The sequence below is a fragment of the Folsomia candida genome, unplaced genomic scaffold, assembly GCF_002217175.1.
Source record: "Folsomia candida strain VU population unplaced genomic scaffold, ASM221717v1 Fcan01_Sc001, whole genome shotgun sequence".
NCBI lineage: Eukaryota > Metazoa > Arthropoda > Collembola > Entomobryomorpha > Isotomidae > Folsomia > Folsomia candida.
The window spans coordinates 19,429,387-19,457,300 of record NW_019091193.1 but is presented as its reverse complement, the minus strand read 5'-3'; the positions used below and the strand labels follow the sequence as shown (position 1 = coordinate 19,457,300).

The 27,914-nt window shown below is 35.9% G+C and overlaps 1 protein-coding gene across 1 annotated transcript; it reads right to left on the bottom strand.

Annotated features, from left to right (window-relative positions):
* Positions 1-25: 25 nt before the first annotated feature.
* LOC110842050 lies at positions 26-27,180 on the bottom strand. Its single transcript, XM_035854956.1, has 11 exons — positions 26,777-27,180; positions 13,930-14,236; positions 13,632-13,722; positions 13,434-13,512; positions 11,545-12,965; positions 10,466-10,944; positions 8,636-8,737; positions 8,306-8,500; positions 8,135-8,168; positions 7,591-8,045; positions 26-1,318 (listed from the first exon to the last, which is right to left on the bottom strand). Exons 2-11 carry the CDS (start codon positions 13,945-13,947, stop codon positions 1,130-1,132), a joined length of 3,063 nt encoding a protein of 1,020 aa, XP_035710849.1. The 5' UTR covers positions 13,948-14,236; positions 26,777-27,180; the 3' UTR covers positions 26-1,129.
* Positions 27,181-27,914: the final 734 nt, after the last annotated feature.

Below are 27,914 nucleotides of genomic sequence, written 5' to 3'. Positions count from 1 at the left end.
CAAATAATTTGTTCTTAGTAAAATGTCATGTATGACTAATTTTCTTGCATTTATTGTCACCAATTTCGGATACAAATGTAATAAAGAACAAAAGCACAAATACATCATTAAATCAATGACAGCATTTTCTAATTAAATCTCACAGGAATACAAGAATATGTGGAAGGGTCTTCTTGATAATTACGAACATAGATTATTATTACATAAAGTCTTCAAATTGGTAAAGTCTTGATATTGAGGAATACGTACCTCAATCTTCGATAGTTGAGGATGAAACTAGTTTATTGGTTTTGTAAGTATGTATATACGGCCATATTTCAGATGGCGTAATACAAGTGTGGAACATGCATTTCTCAAGTAGTAGAATTTTTAACGTTCACATGCCGTTTGCAAATACAGATTGAATAGAGTGGATTATAGATAGTTTATAGATAAGGTTTAAGCAGATTAAAGATTAACAAAAAGAAAATTGTATATAATGTAAATATGTATATGACAAAAACAACTGATTTTTGTAATAAGTACAACTAAATTTCCGACAACATATATTCTACACCTTAACTCTTAATACACCGAATTTCCGAACTAAACACGTTAGAAAATCGGTTTGAGTACATATTGATGTATGTATTCCATAAAAATATTACATTAATGGTAAACTGGGGTACAGACTAATTTCTACAGAATATTTACAAGTTAAGAAATATACAGGTCTATGCATGTCTACTTTCGAGCTCTTATTAATTTTTCTGATTTTCTTGTGTGAAACCCAAAAACTAAATTAAGCTGAAATTAAACATGACATATGTAACTTACAGAATTCTACTCTACTCCAGGATCTTCGAGTGACTATTTAGTTATCATTGTAAGTAGATTGATTTTTTTCGCTGTTTTTGTCATGATTTGAAAGGTTGTGACCTCGACTTTAAAATATATTTTTCAATTAATCCAATTAAATCAATTCATACATAATCGACGCGATTAATTTACAAAACAATTTCGTGCATTTTAATTTCTTGACATTTTTATGATCACGAACGAATGAGATTTTCTTTTTCTTACTATTATTATAGTAAAATAGGTAACGATATAACAATGACGATAAACATGATGTTTTGTTAGGAGACGACTAAACGGAGCCGAAGTAGCGTTGCCCTTTGGTATAAATCATGCTCAGAGCTACAAGCACGCCAATGAAGGTTGCCAAGAAGAAAAAGATTCCAAACACTCGACAGGCACATCTACGCTTTTTTGCAATATCTAACTTCTTCCTTTGATGTTCCAGACGATGACCTTCCATCGTGAAGTCGGGAGATTTCTGTATAAAAAACAAATATAAAAGCCATGATTGTCTTATCTCAGAATGATTCATTTAGCAGTAAGAAGTCGTCAACGCACAAAAAACATAAAAAGAACGTACGCACGAAGAAGTGAGTTATGTATTGCGATACACATTTTTACGCACATATTGCATCCGCAACGCGGATGTCATGTATGCATCATAAAGAAAACATCCTTTAGTAAGGAATTCAATTAACCTCAAATAAATTCAGTAGATTTGACCATCAGCAGTTTGTTTACGCCCATTCTTGTTTAGACCAAATGGCACAATATTGTATGCTGTCTAAATAGATAAATTTTGCGACTTGATTTACGTCATGCTGTTAATAAGCTATGCATTTAAAACTTTTAACACGGGAGTTGAATTACGTAGCTCACACCGGTCAGTCACATATTTATAATCTCCATTACAAGTTAACTCATGTACATACATGCATTTGAAGACGTTTACCCACTGGGTAATACCCAGTATCAAAATGATGATAGGTTAGCTTGCAGGGTAAGTTATGGAACTCCTTACAGATTTTCCTACTGAAAACCTAAATTGATTAAATTCCATAAATGCAGATGTCACCTAGCTATTAAATAAGCTGAACAATAAGCATGTACATAAATATGTTGTATACATTTACACGCACGTCAACTAGAAAATTAAAATTAATTTCATTGGACTGAAATAGTGTGCAATTTCAGTGAAGGTTTATTTGATATTGGCATCAAGATCGTTGTCCTTATTTATGTCATGAAATTGCGAATTAATCATCTCTCTCTCGAGTATAATGTGAAATAACTTCTTGTCTCCTCCACCACTTTACAAAAAAGAAGGCAATGTTTCAAAATGCACGACTCACATCGAGTGATGAGCGAGATATGTAATGACAAAAGAATAAAAAAAATCTCAGTAATAATGTAGAAAAATGATTAACCGACCTCGGCAATTTTTTATACAATCGCAAAGTTTGATGGGATTGAAATCAAAATATCATACAACACGGATCTCTTTAGTCTGGCTATTGTCAAGCATTTTTGGATTTGCGTCGATTCAAAATTCAAGTTCAAGGCTATTTTGTTCTTATTTTTCTTTCATTACACGTAAACTTAACACCCTATGATATTTATAAAATGTTGACCAAGATTTCGTTTTGATCGGGGAACGATAGGTATTTATGAGGCAATATTAAATAACCCTTTTAATTGTTGTTTTGATAACGCTAATCTGGACAATTTGAAAGAATGTTTTTCATTCTTATGTCATCTAAATACACATATATGTGCTTCTTACTTATATACAGCTATTCTTATATGAATGTTAAGCACTATAAAAAGTACTTTCGGTCCATGATATCGTGTTTTATGAGATCACGATTTTCCAGGACAGGTCACAACACCGGTTTGTATGTCACTGAAAACCGAATTAAAAACCTGTTTTTTTTAAATATTTCTATTGAATAAATTATCTGAATCAATAAAATGTCCAAAATATAAAGTATTTACGGATCACTATCTTTTCATTTTTGCAAGTCTGAAGAAAAATTGGACAATTGTATTACGTGGCGATACAGACTACATGGTCCTCTAATTCTGTGGTGACGATTAGCAACGTGTCTCATCCATTTTACTGATCTTCTCACGTGAATCATGATTATAATGATCCTGATGGCTGGCATTCGCTTGAGCTGTGAATTCTTGGCCACTATACAACTTATTATTTTGCATTTACCTAAACCTAAATGCGATTCTGGAGGAGGACTACCTTTGACTCTGTGTTCGACTTGATTGTAAACGAACATGTTGGTGGACACAAGTTGTTTACTAGTTATTATGGGTGACATGAATGCCATTAAGTCGAGCCAAGTCAACCTGCAAGATTTCACTAAAATACTGTAATTATGGGTCTATCCTTGGTGCAAGGGTGCACAAGGCAGAATTATCTCAGCAACGCAATTTTCTGCATTTTTGGCACAGTTTTTGGCGATATGTACATATTTAATGTGATTTGAATTCATGCTATGAGCTCAAATGTGCTGGGTTGGTTCATGAAACAATTGATCAATGTATGCAATTCAAACCAGATGAGGGAAAACTAACGAAACAAATAGCACCTCAATTTCCGAATCGTATTTTATCAGTCTCCAGTTTCCTTAAATGTTTATCCTAAACATGTCATTGTTAAACGTGGCAATTAGAAGAAAGTGTGCGACAAAAATAACGCGGCATTTTTTTATTGTCGTTTGAAGCGTATAAATATTATGCTTACATGCAAAAATACCTCATAAAGCACATTTAATTGTCACTTGTGTAGATGCATGTATATATATAGTTGTGATGTACTGGTATTCATGTGTTGACTGACAATTATGTAGGTAGGGACATGCACACATCATAATGAATGATATCATGATGATTAGATGCGACTCTGTGGTATGCAGAAAAGACAAAAGACGCTAGGTTTGGCGTGTGCTGACCAAAACTGCTTAATTCTTGTGTGGGGTGTAACAGTGACAGCTCCATCAAGAACCATCAATGATTGACAACACTGACATTGGCCTTCCATCCACGATGGAACACTTGATGAAATACACGCAAATATTTAAATAAATTCCACGAAAACTTGCACAGTTTTTTGTACTGATACATAGTTTTTCATTGCCAATTAACTAATTAATTCTGCATGTATTCAATGGTGAAGTGATTCTCTTGGCTAATTTCAATGCCGATTAGTATTTTTAAAAACAGGAGATTTAAGCATGTGTTTTTAAAATGCATGATGACTTTATGGAACAATTTTATAAATTCAGTACATCACTTGAAACTGTATAATCTTGAAACTGTATATATTTTCATTTTGTCCAAACTATCTAATTTGCCAATAGGCTATTCAAACCACGTTTAAATCGTAGTACTAAATACGGAAGCTTCAGAGATACTGATCTACTCCTTCATAGGTAGCAAAAGCCAGACAAAGATTAACGAAGATGTGACAAAAGATAACTAAGGATTTATTAAATAGAATATTCCTCCTCGTAAACTTTTCTGTCATGTTCAAACAAATAATTGAATAAATACTAGTTTGTAATTAATCAAGACTGATTAAGTAGTCACAACATTTTTAGTAAATTAACTGATGGGTTATGAGATCTATCTTTAAACTGCCTTGATAATGAAATCATTGAACGGGATACAAATCAATATGTCCAAGAACAGCAAGCTTAACTATTTAGGATGGAGATGCCCATTGCCCATCCTAAACAGCTACAAGTACGAAGCGTGTGATTTTAATTGATGAACTTTTATTTGGCTGTCATCCTATATTCTAAAGCTCGTCTTGCATTTTTGTTCTCCACAATGATTTACAATTAAACAGCAGGATTATCCGGGTACACATTTGCATAGAACTGCAGGTGCCGCAGTTATTTTGTTAATATTGGATGACAGTGCGGTTGACATTGTCGATAATGCATACATAAGCGTCTGCATAAGGATTGCAAGATTTGCATTCATTCATCAATTCATCATAAACTGTAAATGATTGGCAGTCACTAAAAAACCGCAAAGATTCGTGAGGGCGAGTTATTAGATGGACATGCGAAAATTTGAACATGAGAGTCCATACATATATAATTTGCACGTGTCTGCTTATGTACCGTGTCTCATTTATTCCGTTAGAATATAATGTTTTATAAATTAATCGTTTAACCGTTTACTGGAACTTTATGCCATTATTTACACAAAATTCTCATCAGTTGGACAGTAAAAAAAATACGACAAAGGGGAGCAGAAATGAGAGTATAATTTCTGGGTTTGGGAGGATTGCATGTTTTGTTAAACAAATACCTCAAAGCTTCAGGTTTCAAGCTCTGGAGAGTGAAAAAGTGACATGGCTTTTCAATAAAAAGTGTAATCATATCATAATACTCTTCCGGGTTCAGTCACTAAACTATTACGTGTTAACGCGAATATGTAAGTATGCACATTTGAGAAGGTATAACAGCTCGCGAGGTATGTATGTATGAATGTCAGCCTCGGCTACTCAATAAAAACCAGTCTAGTTTGGTCTCAAATATGGCTCGATTCTGTTCTGTGTTGTAACTGGAAATGTGATCCTTAACAGAAACAACAGCATTATATAATTCGTACTCGTAAAAAGCTCATCAAATTAAAACTATGATCATTGTTTCAGTCTCATCTTCACTTGCACACTAGCTGACAGTCTCATGTTATGGCATGTGGTAGAAAAAGACAATTAATCAATCAATTTCACCCAACACGAGACTATTACATTATATACATACATACATACCGTCACATACCTTCAATACCAAACTGTGCATTTACAAGTTAAAACTAAATAACTCCTTAACAATCTCGTTTTCTTTCTGCCCATCCATATCGTTCCAAATAATTTCAGCTAAATGGGAGACCATGAAACTTGGAATTTGAACATAAAATACTAAATTAAAATACTGCTGGAACTAGTTTATACTGGGCAAGTCTGGGCATAAAATAAGTATGTGTACCCCAACTGTGTAAAACACCTGACGTAATTCGCACAACTCGCGAGAATTTTTGGAAAATAAAATGACAAAGGCATTAAAATAAAAGCAATAGAGTGAAAGACAAAAAAATGTCTGATGCAATATAGTTCAGTTAAGTCTTAAGTCAAGGTATTAGATTTGTATTGGGTCGTCACAACAATGGTTGGTACTGGTGTATCAAAAAATGAAGCCAAGAATTGGCCACATCATTGTCATTGTCTATCCGTTACTGAATGCAAGACGACGAATTAGCGCAAGGATGTGGCGTTGCATAATATGTAATGACAATGACAATGAGATAAGCTACATACTTTTAACCCTGCTAATAAATTGTAAAATTGTCTTGATTGGAAGGTAAATTAAACAAGATTTGGTAATGATCCGAACGACTGCCAAAATTTTAGTCAAAACAAACAAAATTGAGACAAGTTATGAGTACCAATTCTACGTATGTATGTATATACAGTCATATATAGTTAGGTCCAGCGAAGAATAGCTATGCATTATAGATATAATATTTACTTTATTTTATACGCCTAAATCTGTCCAGAAAAGTACAACCTTTGTCAGTGCAATTTTTGTTTGTATTATATTTTCAGTTTATAAAGCCAGATCTCAGGAAATTTAAACTATGTATCTGTATATATATAGTTGCACAACTGTTTACTTGAAAGGTATGATTTTAACCAAGCTACATTACAAGCGGCCAAAATTACATGACTCGTCAGTCCCAAATTGCGTAACGGCTTCTTGTGCTACTACGGAATACTTATCACTCTGCAGGGATTAATGTTATGTATGTCTCATCCTATTGTCATTGCTATTATGTCCTAAAGTTCCGTGGTAGTCGAATCACCCAAAGTGCTAATATCGTCCCATTGTGTACTTATTTATGTCGTGTTTCGTTTCCTCCCTTCTTTTCATGATTTCCTGAACCTTGATCTTGAACTTAAGCTGGAATTTCCAGCACAAGGATAAACTCGTGCTTACGGATTAATATGGATTACTTAGGTTGAGAATTACTTCATTTTTTGAATAATAAACCCTAACGTTTAAATCCTTCCTTATTTCATGACCTTCTAATTGTTACTACATAAAGTCGTGTTGATGTGCAGAGAATTACAGCGTATCACTGATGGGACAATATTTAAGACCAGGTTGGAGTAGCTTCTGGTATGATGATCAGCAAAAAAAATTACGTAAAGAACTATGAATTCTTGGAATTATTTTGCCGATGAATATTCATTTATGCATGTGTGTACCTATTTATAACTTGAGAACAAGTCAAACTCAAACACAAGCTTGAATGCAGACAGAATACTCCTCGCCTGCTACGTACTGCTTTCCAAAATTACGCGTATTTACAATAAGAACGTAATTCATACAAGATACAACTCTAATTATTCTTGCAAAAACTGGATTTGTATTATTTTATGGCGAGTCCAGAAATCAGGATTGTAGTAGTTTATGTCGATATCTTAAACGCCGAAATACAACGCGAAGAAAAACATGTTCACATTAAATTCTCCAGTCACAATGACATTTTATATTTTTTATTTTTACTGGCTTTCCAGAATCCAGTAGAGCAACAGGGAAAGAGAAGCTTGCTTAATGCACTGTTTCTGATCATTTTTACCAGAGACACATACTAAATCTCAAGTTTATGACTGGCGTTACAACGTAAAAAATGAGACAAACAATTGATTGGACTTACATAAACGTCCTGATTCGGGTGAAATGGAAGGACTGTAGTAATTCGCTTCTTCTTCCCGTTCTCGCCTTCGATCAAAGTTTGTTGAACACTTTGTTGCATCATATCCCAGACTCGCGTCTTGTTCTTTGAGGTGAAATTGGAAGGGTTGAAAATGTGGTCATAGAGCTCCCCCCTCTCCAACTGGCTGACATTTATGTTGACGGAAGTGGAAGGAATCGTGGGAATGACTTTAATTTCATTTTCAGCCTCTGTCTGAGAAGTGCTTAAAGGACTCTTCTTTTTATGATCAGTTGATTTTGCACCAGTGCTCGGCGGTCGGTAAGGTGGGGTTGGAGATGATGGGTTTGCATTGATTGAAGGGCTGCTGTTGTTGTTTGGTAGAGATATAATCGTGTAGCCTCCTTTTTTAGCGGAAGAAGCTGTCAGTCCATCGGGTAAGGTAATTAATGCGGTTCCTTTGAAAGAGTCCAAGCATATTTTATTTTTTATTAGTGTTTATGCTTAAATACGAATACTGTTCAGTAAAAAAATCTAAGGATGTTACCAGAAATAATCGCTTCGCGCAAATCCTGAGGAACCTAGTAAAATATAATAAAATGTGTCAACGCTAGTATTATGAATATTGTGTATCAATAATATAATAATTATAATAAATTGGACAGATACGCTTATCTATGAATATATGCACAACATAATCAAATTGTCTGGCACTTACTCCACTCAGATCTACGACCATATTTTGACTATCTCCAGTGACTATCATCACTTTATCCATGTGGGATAACTCGCCGCCCAAAGTGCCCTCATCTGATGGACGACTACTTGGATCTGGTGCTTTGACCGGAATTTTGGAACGTGATATTGTAGTCCGTCGGTCATGGACAAGTACAGGTCTGCTACCTTTGGAATTCTGATTAAATATTAAAGTATTTATTAGCGCATAAAAATTTGTTAGTTATTTTAGTCAATATCAAGCACATGAAGCCTCATCCTTCAAAGTAATATCTCTGCATAAAATGTATTTTGCTAATAGATATGTACTTACCCGGTCGGTTGAGTTTCCAGAGTCTGATGACGCGTCATCATCTCCTTCATTGTGAGAGGATGCTCCTTCGCTGGAAAGACCATCTCCGCCGTAAATGGAACTCTACAAAGAAAATGCATAATAAATATATTAACGTCGTAATGTATGGAAATGCATTTAAAAATAGCGTGCACAATAGATGAAAAAGATGAGTGATAGAATTAAGACAAAAAGTAGTAATTGTACAGGAGAACTTGTGGAGTTGGAGGACGAATTGTTCTTTTTGCTGGAAGATAATTTTGGAGAACAATTTTCCTCTTCGCCGGCCGACGACTCCGCATCGCCTTCTCCTCCGGCGGAAGAGCAACTTTCTCCATCAACATCTACTCCGGAGCTGGTCGAGTGTTCGGAGCACTGATCACTTTGTCTCCGATAAAAAAGGTCATCCTCCTCCTCCCCTCCATTGGTCGCATGGTGGCTGTTGTGGTGGTGATCAGGATGGTGGTGGTGAAGATGAAAGGCTTTTTCTCTCTTGAGGGCAGTGTGATTGTTGTGGTAGTGGAAGTCACGAGTCTTCTCGCTATTCATCTGCATGAATGGGCGTCCTACACTCCAGAGCTATCTGAAACTGACCGGTTCGAAGCCGAGCAGCTACAGAAAAATCTCTGCCCAACGACTTTTTCACTAAAGTGACCAGAAACTAATCTGGCCTTTCGAACTGTTAGTATTTCTGCTAGCACTCCCAGGTCTGTCAGAGTTCAATTCCGTTTCCTCCGGCGCATTAGAAACACGGGGTTTCAAAAATGTGCTAGTGCTTGAACTTAACAGAAAAGTGTCATTTGGACAAAACTACTGCTTGTTTTTTGTAAATTTCATGCACGGTTCTTTCTTTTCCCTTCAATTAAAAAAATGCTTGAGAAAAGTCGACGCCGCCAGCAGATGAGTGTGTGGAAACCTTTTTGACTTGATTCACATGCGACCACGATACAAACTTCCTCGCGCAGACAAATATCTCACTTTCTCACTTTTATTGTACTACTACTGATTTTGATTATTGGACTATTTTAGCCTCAATCATATTTATTACATGTCGAAATGAATTTTGTAGGATGTAATTGACTGCTAAAAAACTTCCAATGTCTTTAGACCTCTGTTTTAAATCTTCACACTTTGCATATGCGAGGATGATGTTAAGAAGAGCTGCGCTGATCAGATATTCTACCACCACGACTGCCCATGGAGAACTGATGATCTGTTCAGTTAGTGATCACTTTGCATTAAAAATAGTTGGAACCATGTCGACGCTGTCCATGACTAGACTAGTCATGAGCACGTTGGAGACATGCAGAATTCCATCATATTTACTTGGGCACCATGCACATGGGTGAATTGCTGTGATGATTCTTACGATTAGCGCAAAGAAAGACGCTAACCTACATAGAGAGCTATGCATAAGGTAAGGATAACGTGTAACCAAACACTCCACTGTCATCATATCAACAGAAGAGGCACACGTAGTAAAACATTCCGTGAGGGAGTAATTGCAAAAAATGCAACCCAACTCACCAGCACAGGGCCAAACACCACATGGAGAAACACATTTCGTTCATCAGTTACTTCCTTTAATCGTCGCAAGCCATCCCAAAATTCACGATAAATACATTTTGCACATCATAGCAGCACCACATCTAATGCATACGGACTCATGCAAATGCATATTTGTCAAACAGCAGGGTGAGTAAACAGTAAATGGAAAAATGAAACATTTTAGCATTATTGTTGGCACTACACTACACATCGTGTCCGTATAGTAACATTCAACTTGTGCAGCCAAGAAATACATGTCCTTACCTTCAAATGTTGTTTACTTGACGATGGTGATGGTTGTGGATGCGAGTGAATGGAAGCAGCGTTGCTCGTAGTCGTCGTACCATTGACGATCGTGTCCTTTTTGTTCGAATGAACTTGCCCTTGTTGAATTATTGACATCACTCGTTGACCCGCAAATCGGAAACGATCCCCATCCTCCTGAGACGAGGCTGAGGAGAGGGCCGAAGAGGAGGACGGTGGCTCAACCTCCTTCCAAGACCGTCCCTTCAAGTACACTTGTTGCACCCGGACAGACTCCCACTCCTCAATGGCGTCGTTGGACACGGGATAATTGCCGTGGCGTTGAGGAGAAGAAGCTTCTTGGGCGTGGCCAAACTGCTGTTGTTGGGCATAAAAAGATCCGCTTTTGTGGAATTCTGCCGCTGCTGCTGCTTTCCGCACGGCCGTGTGAAATGCTAATGCTTCGCGTCCTCGCCCCGAAAGAAGGTCGCGGACAATACCTTTTATTGTGTGAATAAATAGACCAATTTACTTTCCATTGTGAGAAACAACAAATTACGTAAATATAAATAGTATGCATCTGACACTGCAATTTGACTGCAAATTATGGTAAATATCCAAATATATTATTATCACTATGCATGTGACACAATCTGCCACATCACTTGGCAGGAGCAGGCAATCACGACTAAGGACGGACTCCAAGTGGAGTCATTTCTCCGTATTTTGAGTAATAAACGTCACAGTATATTTTCATGCGAGTCGAATAAGTTGTGCGCTATGACCTTCCGAAAATGATCTTGAAAATTCCCATAAAATTATATAATTAATAATATATGTAATGTGGGTTTACGAATCCTCTCAAAATGACAAAGACTGATTCAAACGTAAAAGGTATTTATGCGTCTACTTCTGAGCTATCTCGTAACTTCGTGAATAGAGCCATGATATGACTTCAACTAGTTCAATGTCAATGTCAAATTCAAATGGTGACAGCATGCTAAAACTATGTATGCCTCATAATGCAATCATAACAGAATATGCAACCGCTCAAAAAGGTGATGTCGATGAATAGCTTTCGTATAATTGTGCATACTTACTTTTCTTTGAACTTGTTTTTGCAGACCCGTTTGAATATGACTCAATCTCTTTGGCAATTTCTTTGGCAGCTGCATAATGATCAGCAATTCCGCCAAATGGTGACTTGGGACAGGATCCTCGTGGCAGGCATTGGCGTTTCCCATCGTCATCCCGATCATCATCATCGCTCCTGCGTTTATGTGAAGCTGATGACCCAGCCTCGCTGTACGTGGAGTCCTGATCATCACTATTGTCACATCCTTTCTTGTGTTTAGTGTGACGGTTATTGTGATGGTCAACGTATTCATTTGACGAGTAGTGGTCCGCGGCTTGATTAATTTCGAGAGACTTTCCGCTATTTGATAAAATATGTTTCACAGGATGGTTTTTGCAAATAGAGCTGGAGAAGTCTTCAAGGTCCTTTGCCCTTTGATTCCTTTGAACCAAGCCACCACTGCCATCACCACTGCTGATACCGCTTGAGGAGCAAGAGGAACTCGAAGACTTCCGCTCTCCTGACTTTGATGACTTTGATGAATGATGGTTCACTAGTCTATTTGCATTGTTGCTGCTGTTGTTCCCATTCCCTTTATTCAGCTCCAGAGGTTTACTACTTGTAAGCAGCAGTAAGGACTCTGTCACAATGGAGTCTTGTTCTGCGGACGGCTTCCTATAAGGTGGGGGCTGCCTTTGTTTGATTAATACTTTGTCATTTGTCTCCTTTGGTGCCACGAGCTCAACCATTTCTGAAAATGTAACGGATGGTTTTTTGCTCAGTGGTGGAAGCAGTGCAAGCGGTGGGGGTACTGGTGTTTGCGACAATCTTGTCACTGACGACAATGTTGCAGACTTTCCTCCTTCCGGGGATGGTGCTCCTATCACGATAGATTGCACATAGCGATTTTCCTTATGTACTATTTTGGCCACGCCGATATTGTCCTCCGCCTTTGTTTGATTATTTCTCGTGGGGACAGGATGAACACTGACTTTTGTGGAATTTGAATTATGCTTTGGGAAAATGGCATCTGTGAGGTGGTAGCTACTTTTAACGTTGGGGTGCAAGTTAGTTTCATCAATCGGACTGAGGGGCCTTCCTCCTCCCACGGACACTGCAATGCTGTGAACAAAGTCAGGATTTTGTTCCACAATGTGAAGAACAGGTCGTCCGTTTGCTGAGAGAATGGCAGCTTGGGAGTGAACCACAGGGTCATCCTCGTCTCGGAATAATTGACCATGTTTGGCTGGTGCCCTACTTAAAACTGAGAAGCTAGACGTGGACGACGTAGAGGATAAAGCATCCGTTCTTTGTCGGTGGGGGCTTTTCAATTCATCGTCATCACTGTGGGTTTGACTGCCAGAATCGTATCCAGAACTCCCTGATTGGTTTCCCCCACCAAGTACAACTTTGGGAACTTCTTCCTCTTCGAATAGTGGGTTGACTCTAAAATTTCCAATGATTAAAAAAATACTTATTATGTAGAAACTTTAACTGGTCCCGAAAAGAAGATTAATTCATGTATTTGTGATGAATATGAATCATAAATAAAAAGAAGGTAAAAAATTTACAAGAGAGTCAAATCAGTTTTTGTGTATACGTTTTGTACGCAAGTAGATATATCATGATACATATTTACATATCTCAGGACAATCCTCAGTATAATCTATTTATATATGTGCATCTAATCCTTAGAGGAGGATGTCACAGAGCCTTCGTAAAACTTATATCAATCGGCTTGCATCTACGGATCGAGGTCAATTTAGTAAATGAAAGAGTTTGATCAAACGAGGAAAAAATGAACGTGTGGCAAGTCATGTCAATTTACAAAGTTAGTACTCTACAACAAGGAATGCCAGCGAAACACATACACAGGTAGATATTTATTACATCTTGTATTGAATCTAGACTCACCTGCTCACGGCATAGATCTCTTCAGATTTATTTTTTGACTTTTTCTGCTGAGGATTAACTTGAATGGTGGCCAAAGGGTCTGTAGGTTCCAAGTTAAGGAAGTTACTCATAATTAATTCTCAAAATAGCTCATCAAAATATACGAATTTTTATGGTTTACATGACTTTTCACCATTTCATTGTCTTAAAGGAGCTTACCATCCGTAATTATTTTGTTCTGACCAACCTCGTGAGAGCCATCATTATTATTGCTAATTCCACCACGAAGAATGTGATTAGTCGGCTGCTTCTGTTTCAACCAAACAAATAAATATGAGACTGCGAGGAAATTTGACACCATGTCGTTTGGTTGAATTGGTAGTCATTTAGTCATGTGTTGTTTTTTTATCATAGAAATTTTGTTGATTTAATAATATTTAGAAATTGTTTTGTCCGATATGATCATACCAAACATACAATGACTGATTATAAAATCAATTAAATAAATTCAGCTCACCTTCAACCATTTCAGCATTTTCTAGTTTTGGTCGTGGAATCTCCCACGAAACATGACATTTGAATAATGTATCGCACAAAATTAGTAACAAAAAATGTTCTGGAAAAATTGTACAGTTAATTTTCAATGTATTTCAAGTTATGCATCAGTATCCATCCAACTCTTTGTGGAGGATTGTTTTTTTCGGCAACAAGCCTTTCTTGACATTGTTCCAAAGACGACGACGGCATCTTTTTTAGTGTCCTGAGATTTCCGACGCTGTCCTTTAGATTAATGTAGAATTATGTAGGTCCATCCATGTGAAACCCTGACAAAATCAGATAATTATGGTTCTCATTAATGACTTGCAGCAAGACACATGTGCATAAAGAGAAACAGAGAGTGAGAGAGAGATGACCAATACTGTGCTCACATGAGATTTTAACATTGCTTAATTTGCGATTTTAAATTTGTGAAGGCGAAGGTAAATGAGAGATTAATCTTGAGCCAATAAAAATGATTGTGTGTACAATGATCTCGCATTACATAACGTTATGAAAAATGTCCTAAAGAGAAGGAAATTATCTAGTTACGTGCGGCCATAAGCAGTAATGACATGGGGAACCTCGATCCTTGTTAAAATTGCTATTTATGATCACCATAATTACTGATTGGATTACGAGCTTCGTCTTTTCATAGTTGGTAGTGGTGCTCATGCACGATATGCATCATGCAGTTTATGATCCTATACTTCTGGAATTTGAAGGAAGGAAGAAGTAAACGTGAAACGAATGCCTGCTGCTTTACATTTATTGTTTAATCTGGCGGCGATCCTTTAACAAGGAGCTGAAAGACTTTATTTTCGTGCTCAGACCATTTTTCACACCTTACACCATTATTTGCTGTGGTAATTCACGCAGAGTTTAATTTCACGCCTATAATTCAAAATATTTCATATTCAATTTTAGCATTGCCATCTCTATAACGTGTCAGGTTTTGCAGGGTCAGTCCAGTTTATATTAGTGCATGTGCAGTTAGCGTCAACAAAGATGAAGGTAAAAGCTTAACCAAATCAAATACGGGGAACAATTAATGTTTTACGCCGGGACAACCCTGTCCAGACTAATATGCTATGCCTGCTATGCTGCTACATATGCTCCCGACGAAAGATCAAGTTAAAAACGTTCGAGCAATGATCATGAAAAAATATTATCACTCTTGACATTATCCATTTCAACTTAAACATGAAATTGATGCAATAACTCTGCAAAATAGATATGAACGTGTGCATGAGGTCAGCTTTCGGCAATAGACTTGTCAAGCTTACACCAAGTTTCGTTGTATATTATGAACAAATCACATTTTCGTCGTTACATCGTACTTAATTGATTCCATTCATGGTCAGCTGACGATGATGACATTAGCTTCTTCATGGAATTTATGTGTGGTGCATTCTGATTGAACTTTCAAGATTTCCACAAAACAGTCATCAATTTTGAGTTGCATAGTTAACGGAATGGGACCTAACACGAAAGCCGAGACACATCTTGGAAATGTGGATGCACTATAAAATCTGCAGAAACATAATGAAGTTACATACAATAATCTCTTTACGTACCCTAGAATCAAAATGCATGCGATCTAGACATAATTTTGTAAGATATCTTATTTTATGAGTTTTTAGGCAACTATTTAAATAGAATTAAAGGCATTGCATGATAATGATCATCATCTTGTTTTGCAAAATGACTAAATCACAATTTATTGAATTTATATTTTGCGAAAATGCAGGAAATAAGCAAGGGCAAGCCCAGCCAAAGCCTACTAAATTAATTAAATCTCATGTCTGCGTTTATTACAGACAATAATTAAATAGTGCTGGACAAATGTAGGAAGTTTATTTATGTATTAAATAAGCGAGGAATATTCATGTCTACCTCCTCATTGCTAAGCCATTAGTGCACGACAATCACGACGACATGAAGTCATAAAGGAACTAACTGCTATTAATTAAGCCGTTGCTATTATAATCCTGGATACAAATTTCGATGGGATACTCATGTCCACCCAAGATCAGTCGTGGTTGGTTAGTTGCTTCTTACTTGGACCCATCCTTTTGTTAAATTTGTCTTAAGTTTTCATACGTACTGGTGGTCCTCAAACTCTTAATTAATTATTTTTCAATGCAGTAAGAATACCTGGGAATAAATCAAGTCTGAGATGGTAACCCACTGCTGAACCACACTGCTGCCATAAAACCAAACAATCAGCGTTATCCTTATTTGCATTCGACCAATTTATTTTTTCCAGTTGCAGTTACCAGATGCATAATAAGTATTTACGAGTTTACGACTGCTTCTGAAAGGAAAGGGGTGTTTCTTTCCACAGTGAGTTCCTAAATGATGAATGGTTCGCATAAAGTGCTACAATATGCATCCTAGCACAATAAATAATATCCAGAAAAAATGCAACTTTGTAATTCGTAGTTCGCAACAAACTTGGTTTATTATCTCGTAATTTATTTTCATATTTCTATTCTATCTGATGAATGAGTTTGTGAATGGGATTTTTGAGCATGCGTGGAAATGGGAAACCACAACTTGTCATTTTTCACAATTTTGATGTTGAAAAGAGAACCATAACCAACGGTGCAACTAGAGCATACACAAAACTAATATATTTAAATACAGATGTGAAGTAGCTGCGACCAACACTTTTTGTTTTGTTCAGGAACGTTTGGCTGTGAAGTAAGAATGTTACCAAAGAATTTGTGCAAGAAGCTACCTTGCCAGAAACGATGTTGAAGTTTACTCATGTAAACCAAGTTTGAAAGAGCAAATAATATTTGATTAATTCTTAACAAAGCTAAGTCATGGACGTTATTGGTGGTGTACTCCAATCCAATCTATTGTAAGTATGTACATATACTAATCCTAAGTACTGCTATCAACAATGCAGTGCTGTGTGACGAGGATGGTATGGAACAAAGAGAGTTGAGATACGAATAAAATTCAGAAATTCTATGGTTGATGGGTTCGATTTCGATTTCATTCCAATATAAATATGTACAAGTATGAAGCATTTTCTTAAACTTTGAGTACTTTTAATTGCTTTGCCAAAATCATCCTGTGTTATTCTAAAATTGAAATTACACAGTCATTCATTAAAGAAAAGTAAATCAATTTTATTTTACAAGATTAAAAAAAGTATTACAAATAGATACACTAGACAATGTTTTCTGAGTATTTTCTTCTTCCCACACATGTGCTTTTATAATTAGTCAAATTGAGTCGATTTCAGAAACAATTTTCATAACCCAAAGTCAAACAAAACGTTAGAAAACATAAAAAAATTGTGATCTCAGCATTAGGTAGCAGCCATTAATCGTTAGTTAATGTAGAAGGGGAATAATATGCATTTAGCAGGGCTCTGTTTGTCAATTTCCTCTTTGAAAGTCTTTAAGCTAAAGATAAGTATGTCGTCCTGAAGTGAGGTTGAGACCATTTTTTCACTACTGCATCTTCTCCAACGAGGCAACGGCTCCACGGTGGATGAAAAATCGACATCACGCATGATTTTGATTTTATATTGGCAGGCTTTACATGCTTCAGACAGTCTAGGGCCTTCATGGGAATTTATGCATTTGGGTTTGATTCTAATGATTAAATTTTCAAGAAAACTTGAACCTTGTCATTCACAGCCGCCAATATATTTGCATAACGTGCTTGCAAAAAGTCTGTCAATACTTCAAGTAACGGATACACAGAAAAGCCACTGCAAGGTAATGTTACAAAATAGCTACAAGGAGTAATTTCATCGACACATATCCGGTGCCCTTTGCTTAAATGGAATTGCAAACTTGGTCCAATATTTACCCAAAATTAAATAACCTTAAATTCCAAAACTAAGCCAGACCACACCACACGTCTGGTACAAGAATGTGGGATGACTATACAAAGTGAGGGATTAATACAAGTTGGCATTCAGGAAGGTCAGTCGTCGGTGAATTAAATGTGAGCAAAAGTTCTATCGAATTAAAATACCATAAATCACTTGTCTTAAAAGTAGCCAAGTAAAACAACCTGCACAAAATGACAAAAACCATGTGTGTGACTTTGCAAATAAGTTAAAGGTCTCACAAGTACGACGCCATAATAATGGATGCATTATTGAATTACATGCGCATTAATAGCTCAATATCCGCTTTATCTTTGCATTTTTAATCAAGAATGTGGCAATTATTAATTTACTGATATTAAATTTTCTGAAAATGTGTACCAAAAATATAACACACGAACTGTCAGCTCAAAATTGTCATCCAATTTTGATTTGTTAATTGAAATAAATCTGTTAAGACCATTAAATCCTTTGAATTTAATTGGAGGTTATTTATCTCCTACTAATTAGTTACTGAACCTAACATAGCATGAAACTTGTACAATGTTGCACTTAAGCAAACACGCTGTTTACAATGTAATCCTAAAGGTTACCACATAGAATGAATGTCATCAGTCTCATAAAAATCCGCCTATTATTTTAATTACTCGGAAGGACAAGTTTGTTATTTGTGTCTGGTGTACAGTAATGCCAAAATATTTAGAAGATTTGGGTGTTTTTTCACCAACATTACAAAAAACAAATAACATTCATTTGTCTGCTGGTGAACAACTGTAAAATGTAATTTTAAAGTATGCATGTAACACGCCTGCTGCAGTATCAGTATCATATAACATTCCAGTCGTGGAGTCCTTATAGCCTTACCAACTTTGATTTTATATGTGGCAGTGGTTGTCGTAAAATGTATTGAATAGTTGCATACATAAATGTACATAAATATAAAAACTATTAATACAAACAAGGCATCTATTCGGATACGAATGCAAAATATATGTATGAAGACTAAATTATTGGGGCAAAACCGCAGTAAATTGAAATGTCGCAGCAAAGTGCAAATTCGCCCACAATCATTCCCAACCTGATTATTCATCAACGAACCAACCACCTGAACAAATTATTACAAGGAGATACTTTGGAACTCATACGTACGTACACAGTTCCTGGTTGATTTCCAAACCTTCATGCACACAACATTGTTGTTTGTACTTAAAACAAATTGGTGCAAGTGTCAGGAGATTAAACAAAATGCTTGGAATGTGCATAAGGAGCAAAGCAAATAAATTGAGCAAGTGTCGTTTTCTTGAGAACATGACGTATTTGCTTGTGCATGTATCACTAACCATGATAATGTGCACCATGAATAAAAAGAAGACAAGTTCCAAATTTTCAAAGCTAGACAAGAAATTGACAGTGAATTTGGACAATTGACGTGGGGGCTGCCTGTTTCGCTCGGCTGTTATGAGCTCATTGGACACAACGAAAACAAAAGCATTCATCGTCGTCAATCAGTTGTTGACACGAAGTAGGAAGGAGTTTTAGAAAGCATGCATTTTGCGAGCAAACCATTCATTTCTGTAAAACGTCAAACAAAAAGGCTTTGACCTTCTTGCCTTTTTAATACAATTCAAATTAACCTTAAATTACACGGGATTGCTCGCGTAAATTGGAATCTGAGCATGCAATTATGTATGCAAAGCCAGGGTGCATAAACTTTTTTGTTGTCCGTGGTTTCTCCTAAGGGGGTGGTGCCAGGATGAAAATTTGTATTAAAAAATTAAAAGTTGGGGAATTGCATGCAATTTTGCCATGACAACCACCCAAATCCCTTGCAAAATTGCATACAATTCCCCAACTTTTAATTTTTTAATAAAAATTTTCATCCTGGCACCACCCCCAGGAGAAACCACGGACAACAAAGAAGTTTATGCACCCTGATGCAAAGCAGACGTAACGAAGTCATGGCTGCCGGTAATCGTACTTCCAGCAGCACAGTTGACATTTTCACCTGCTGATGGAATTCTTGGATAACTCGTCTTAACTAGACACATATGAAATTGTGTTTGCTGCTCTTGTTTTAATAACTAATAGAGCATTCTGAAATTATCATGGACAAAATATTTATTTGTTGTTTAACAAAAAAATTTGAAGTCTTTACAAAACCGGTGTAAGTACGAAAACATTTTAGAACATTATCTTTATCTATTGTTTCAAATTTTACATATTTGGTTACATAAGAAATCCATGTTTAAATATTGATTATTTTTAATAGGATCCTAATACTAAAGTGATACACACTCACAAATTAAAACACGTACACTTTGTCATAAATCAGATAAATGGAAAATTAGAAAATCCGATCAGAAAGATGCCGATTTTTACTCTGTAGACGTGCAAATGCAGTATAAATAAATATCCATTTACATTCATATTTTCAGCAATCGTTTTGACAAGACGTCTCACCTAATCTAATTCTTCGTAGCCATCACTTTTTATACAAATAGCCCTCACAATCGTTCACCAAAATGCAAACAATAGAACAGCATTTTAAGGAAGAACGATCCCTTTATGTCTGCAACATCGAATGCTGCACTTCAATTATATTAGTAACAAGACGATCTTGGACCAACCCGTACAAATTGCAATCATAAAGTTATAAAGTTTTTTTAGATTTTGTAAGCCGGGAAAAAAATTGTAATTAATTGTCATGATTCAATGATTTGCCAGTTTGAGGTACTTAAAAGATATTAAATAGAAAACAATCATAGATTAGAGACCTGAGTCTGCAATAATGAAGGAATTGTACTGCATCATCTGACGTCATCCGCACTCGCGATGCGATATCTACGATTTATTTATTTATGTAAGCGTCAACTGACGAACAACCGGCTCTTTGTTAAATCGACAAAGTGGGAATAGGGAGGAAAGACAATTTTTAATTTAAAAAAATTATAAATCTTGCCTATTCAGCACAGGAAAAAGCAAACCCCACTTCATTTACTTATCTTTAGAACTATGGGTAAAGTTGCCTCGAGTGATCTGGATTTTTATGGTGTGATGTATTTTGAGTTGACATAATTTTTTGTCTAAAGACATTTCTACAGAAAGGTTAACTTGGTCTTGGAAAATACTATTTCTGGAGAATCATTTGAATAATCGTGATTTGTCAAGAACGATGGATGACAGGTCGGATACATCAGAGGAGGGATTTCCGAAGCTAATCGTGAGATCGTGATTCCAGTTCGCATAACTATTTTTAGACATGAATAATCTCAGCACAATTTTAACTTTGTCATTAATTGTTTCGAACTGGACAGTAAGCTTTAACCTGACGACCAACTGTATGTATTTATTTATCGTTGGTAATACACCTATACTAACAAGTAAGTATATCATCAGGGTATTTGTAGAACCTCCTGTTTTGAATATCACATTGTAACGAAGCACATTCACAAATGTATGTAAAAGTGTTTTTATAAACCTTCGATGCAACATATTTGTTTTTTATTCATTTCTAGTTTATTAATTCTATCCAGCATATGATTCATGAGTAAAACGTGTTTAAAGAAGTGAAACAAATTGCATAAAAAACTTATTTTTAACTATTATTTATTTACATATGCTACATAAATAAATAAACGAAGCAACTTACGAGTGATAGCACATAAAAAAAATTCGGATCAAAGATTATTTTAGTACCTTTTAATGTGATTTACTAAACTTTACTTTCATTGTCATCGTAAAAATGTTACGTAAAATTAAATATGAGTAAATTTGCCCGAAGTTGAGATTAGGTACAGAGATATGCATTTGCATACTTTTAGGGTTACACAGATAGTTATGCAAGTATTATGCTTGTTAATTCCGCACGTTTGGCAACTAGACTAATAATAATGTCTCGAATGAATTTTTACCATGATTTTACAGATTTTCCTGATTGTTTAATTAACTTCCTTTAGAAAAACATGATCTTGTTCTGCTCACTGCATTTTGCATTTAGAAATGACACTTTATGCGTCACCCACCATATTCCTGAACACTATTTATTAGTAAATAAGGCCTAGTTCATGACAGAAAAAAATACACAAAAGAGTCAATTTGCATAATGACTTTTACATAATGACTCGTTAGTCTCTACCATTCACAGTGTCAAGAAATGGAAATCAATCAATGAAATTTTTTGTAAAATTTACTTTGGAACATGATAGACCAAATAGTAAAGTAAATATGTATCGTATTGCCGTTTAATTATTTACTTATTACCATGTCCCATTATTACATTTTATGTCGTGATTCTTATTTTTTACTTGCAAAAAATTTCCAGATGTATAAAAACTAAACATAAAGCAATGACTTAAAATCTTAATGGCTTTTGACTAAAGAATTAGATCATTGTATAGATTTACTGAAATATGTAATTGACAGTGAGTCTATAAGGAAAAGCATTTATATGAAGGCTGATCGAAGTTTAAATATCGGATAAGTCAATAAGTAGATGCTCAGCACTGTGCAAATGTGTGTCAACTTTGCAAAACACTTTTGCATATGCCAGATTGCAAGATGAATTCCTCGCAGATGGCGATTAATCAGATTTCAAACTCCTGTTTTTGTTCTTCCTGTCCAAAGCTCATGCTGACAGGAACTCATCTTTGCAATAATGAGTGAAACACGACGCATAAATTATTCCTTGTATATATCTTCAAAAAAGAATGGAAGAATGTAAATGTTATCCTCCCACCAGACCAACTATTGCCTAATTGAGCTTGAAGTGTAAAGACTGACAATTGTTACACAGAGGTGTAGAAAGAAATCTCCCCAATACAACAGCATTGTAAACACAGATGAATTCGATTCGATCAGCCGCAATCGGAATCCAGCAAAGTTAGAAAAAAGTCACAGTTCTGTAAACTTATGGTAAGCTGGCTTCTGAACAATAACGCCACTAATATGCGACACAATGCATTACTGATTTGTTAGAGGATCAACTAAGTAGTTTTAAAACACAATGCATTCATGTATGAAAATAAAATGTCTTACAGTTCGAACACACGATTACGGGCTCTTAATATATTTGTAGATATTTAATTGTGAACTCATCAATGATCCTTATATCATATTACGTTTTACTGCTATGCTACTTAGGAGTAGAAGGTCACTACTTGTCGGGCCCCGATTTCGATCTCCTTTGGATATGTTGTAGTACTACATGAGTGTAGAAAAAGTGAAGGAGGGTTAGACTCCATGAGCCCATTTACGCCCGCCACACCCCCTCAAAGGCGCCCAAACCCCCAGAGTTGCCGCACTAAAATCATCGCCAAAAATCGAGTTTTGGTCAGATTTTCAAAAAATTTACATTTTTGTGATCCCAGATAGTTGCTTTATCATATCCAATAGCAAACTCAACTTTTTTGAAATTTCGAATTTTTTCAATACATACCCTTGGTCAGAAAATCTTCGAAAATATTGAAAATTTCAAAAAAGTTGAGTTTGCTATTGGATATGATAGAGCAACTATCTGGGATCACAAAAATGTAAATTTCTTGAAAATCTGACCAAAACTCGATTTTTGGCGATGATTTTAGTGCGGCAACTCTGGGGGTTTGGGCGCCTTTGAGGGGTGTGGCGGGCGTAAATGGGCTCATAGAGTCTAACCCTCCTTCACTTTTTCTACACTCATGTAGTACTACAACATATCCAAAGGAGATCGAAATCGGGGCCCGACAAGTAGTGACCTTCTACTCCTTAGGTGACGATGACTCCACTTGCCTTGTACCATACATAGTTTCGCATTATAGAAAGTGAATATGGCTAATTGGAGTGTGAAGGCATGCGGTCATTCATGGACCACGATGGATGAAAGATGGATGATAAAACAAATTTTTGCCAAGGAGGGGAACAGACAACCTAACGTATCAGTACCATTGCTATTGCTATTTGCTAAATAGTGTTATAAGTACTTTTACGTGTGGTCGTATTAATTGCTTTTTACTTTCTGTAATACAAGTGAGTAAATTAAATTACTCTATAGCAGTCTGCGCAAGTTGTTTTTAATGAGGAATCCCGTAACATTGAATGTATGGCTTAACTTTTACAAGTTTTAGGTACTTTCAAATATGTGTAAGCCTCACATCTACTTATTATGAACCTACATCAGTTTCCCTTTCAAATGGGAAATCATGCAGCTTTGAATCAAAAATTATATTATACTAGCGTATAGCCCGGCCAAGGCCGGGTTCTAGACTTCCAGTGGGGGGTGTGCCCAAAGCGAAAAATCCGTCATACTATACTTTAAATAATTCCCAGTGGAGACTTTGTCATACCACATACATACATCAGAGTGAGGGTTTGCCCAAGTCATACTGCATTTTAATTAATCTGGTCACAGTACAATTTGATTTCCCTCTGTGGGAGTAGTTGAATAGCTAATTACTTAAATTCCCGTCGCGTGGGAGTAACTGCATAGCTAACTATTTAAATTCCCACGCTCCCGTTAAGTTCCATAGACCCCGTTAACTTCTACAATTAACGCCAAGCTATTGACGGATTCGGATTCAGCGTCAAAAATACATTCGAATTGATGTGCGACATCACTAATAAGCCATATTTGGACACCACGGTCACGGCAAGGTCACGGGGGTCTCGCAGGTTGAAACCATTGGCGTTGGATTCACCGTCAAAAATACATTCGAATTGATATGCCACTCGCTGTGGGTGGAGTTTCTCAAACTAAAATAATTAATTAATAGTGTTTATCACGATCACTTATCATGATAACCACCATTGATGAGTGATGTATGTTTGTGGGGTAGCAGTATGTACATGTTCATGCATGCATTCATTCATGCAGTATAGTGCATGCATGCAGTGGTCCGCTTCCTTCTTTGTCTCCTCTATGGGGCAACTTGCATTACGAAGACGGACCCAGGGACCCAGGGATCATACTAACACTTTATTAGAGTTGATTTTATATTATATTATATTATATTTTTTTTATTATATTATATTATATTATATTATTTAATAAATAGTAAATTGAAATCGGTTTTCCATTTTTACTAAGTACGTAAATATAATTAGACGCGAGCGTCTATTGTTAACTTCTTTTAATCAAATTTCTTAAAGCAACAGAACGACAGTGACGAGATATGAATAGCTTTGTCGTTTACCAAAAATATGACAGGACTGTCGAAAAACCCAACAGTCCTGTCATATTTTTGGTTATTCTTAAAGCTTCCTATTGTAAAATTTTAAAAAATCATGACAAATTAGTGCTTCTGCAAAGTTTCACCTTTTTTGAGAGTTCGTCAACATATAGAGTCGTGGACATGTTATGGACATGGAGCAAGACAGAGGAAGAAGTGAAAATCTTTAAGCTGAATGCCTTACGTGAGCCCAAACAAAACAAAAGGTTATTAATAAATTGATAAGAGAGTGGATTTACAAAGCATCTCATAAAGTTAAGGGCGACACGCTCCACATGATTCTAATGCATTTTTTGGCTGTTTGCTCACATATAGAATATTTTTACTGAATTTTGGTGGTTTCGCCAATAACACAAATTAATACCTTTCAACCACAAACTAGCGTTGAAATTGAAATCTGACTAACTCTTCCAAGCTGAATTGTTGATTCGTTACGAACTCGCCACTTTCATTTTACTCATTAGCGGTAAATTGACGATATTTATTTACTCTTATTATAAAGAAACGTCCAACATTTGTTCGTTTACTGGGTTCATTAACTTATCACACAAATAGGTAATGGCTACTTATTAATAAGTGCAATTAATATTTATAATTTTTTCACATTTGTTTTTAAATGTTTAGCCGTAGTTAGGTATGAAAATAGAAAAACGAATGCATAATTGGTTGCATATATATAGAATATATTTACGCATACATATGTACTTAAGCAGGGAACGCATCAATTATACATGATGTGCATACATATATTTGTATATATATTTATGTCTGATACACCATGTGAACCCGGTTTGTGGTACGTTTATGAACGAGTGCCCTATCAATGGGAAATTGTAATCAATGTTCATGTTCATGTTCTACAATGTTCATCAAAAATATTGCACAATGTGTTATATGTGACACTAAATACATATCGCACAAATGCCATATTCTAATATTTAACTCATTCACAATCTAGTCAGTTGCTTGTTAGTCATCTTAATCTGGTGTGAACTTGTGGGAAATCTTCTGTCGCCCAGTATAAAGTTAAGTATTACTTTCGTCTAAAAAATTATTATCATAACAAATAACTCAATCTGAAGCTGTGAAAATGAATTAACGAATTTATTTTCACACAATTAAGGTCGTTTTTGTTCATGATTTGATTTCATTAAATGTCAAGTGTATAATCACGTTACGAATACATACAACCTGCGACCGGGATCATAAACGATCAAAACCTGACATTGACAATGAGCGTCAATCCCAATCACCATCTTGCAATCTATATACTTGCAAAGTAAATGAATATACAAGAATATTAATATTTTTAGTGCTTATGTATGTAGGTAGGTAGGATTAGGGTGAAAGATGTCTCAGTACTCGTATGCATGCATCAGCGTTTGATTCGTACAATGCCTTCAAAGATTGAAAGTAATTATCAAAACAAATGAGCACATCACATTGGAACTTTGTCTGCCCATGCAATTCTATAAAAACTTCAAGTTCACAGTTCCTACAATTATTCATATTCATTCATATTCGTGGAAATTCGCCTATAGTCTCATCCATCCATTTTGTGTACGCGTTACTGCTGATTGATAATATGTGATGAATATGTGAAGAATTTTGTGACGAGTACGTATCGCTAGTGTGAATTTTATGCTGGGTGTCTCATGTTCGGAAGGCAGACATTGTCACCTGTCGTCTAGTTTGCATAGAATTGAAAGGTCACTGCCTTCATGAATATATTAATGATGACAATATGATTAAAAGAGGAAAATGCAATTTACTTTGTTTTTCACACGTAATTCACCGAATGACGCTGGAAGTAAATCCTTTGTCTCGAGTTGCACTCCAGCAGAATAATCACTTTTTAAACACTTTCGTGTATGGGAACGTGGATTGTGTAGGCATTTAATGCACACAGACTTGGAAAGATGAATACGTCACTATTATGTCACACTCTGTATTATTCTAAGTAATTGTCACCGCTAATTGTCACACGCTTTAAATGTTGAGGGCTCTAGTGCCTAGAATTGGAATCTTCGAAAAACACAAAAACACAGCTTCGATTTTCTTTTGATTTTCACACCTTATCAAAACGTGAATTTAGACTCCAACTCAAAACACTCAACTCCATCAGCACTCGCACATTGCGAATTCACAACCCACCAGATTGAACTCAAGCTGACAATTGAATAATACTGAAACAAAGTTTATGAAAAAGATAACCTGATATCCTGCACTGCATTACGTTGCAATTTACTCTGTCTTGTAAGCTCAGGTATTGAATCTGCAGACGCCACATAAAGGCCAGGCAAGCCACTTGGCTAAATAAATGGCAAAGCCATAGTTTGGTCTTAAGCATGGTTGGATTCAAGAGTCAAGAAGCAAGCCAAGCACAAGCCATTTCGCATAATGCGGTTGCTGGTAAATCCCATCCTACATAATTGCTTGAGAGAACTCAGCAGCCCCAACAAATAAACATAAATGGTACAATTCACTTTCATCACTAAAATTCACTTTTTATTTCTTACTACTCATTGTGGCCCATTGTTAAATCGTATCTGCTTTATTCGCATTATTGTGTGTACTTGGTGGCAGAAGGTGTGGGTGGATTGGATGCTTGTTAAATACTTACAGTGGCATTCCATTGTTATTCCCATTTCAAGGGATCCATGAAGCCGTTTTGTTGGCTAAAAACAAAGAAGCAGCCAACAGACAAGTTCAACTGCTAAATGCTTTCAAGTTTGGATTTTGTATTGCTTCGTTCAAGTAAACCTTTCTCAAATTTTCATAAAAAAACCAGCAGTGAATTACTATCAGTGATGCATAAAATGAATGAATGTTCATTCCTCTTGTACAAGTAAATGGTTTTAACTGATTTGTCCGTTGAAATTGAAATCTGTTTCAAGAAATAATGTTTTG

Excerpts from the sequence above, each read along its gene's own strand:
- LOC110842050 (XM_035854956.1), bottom strand. Across the intron at positions 13,513-13,631 it reads GAACAAAATAATTACGGATG|ACCCTTTGGCCACCATTCAA; the intron begins GTAAGCTCCTTT and ends TGGAACCTACAG. Across the intron at positions 10,945-11,544 it reads AAAAACAAGTTCAAAGAAAA|GTATTGTCCGCGACCTTCTT; the intron begins GTAAGTATGCAC and ends ACACAATAAAAG.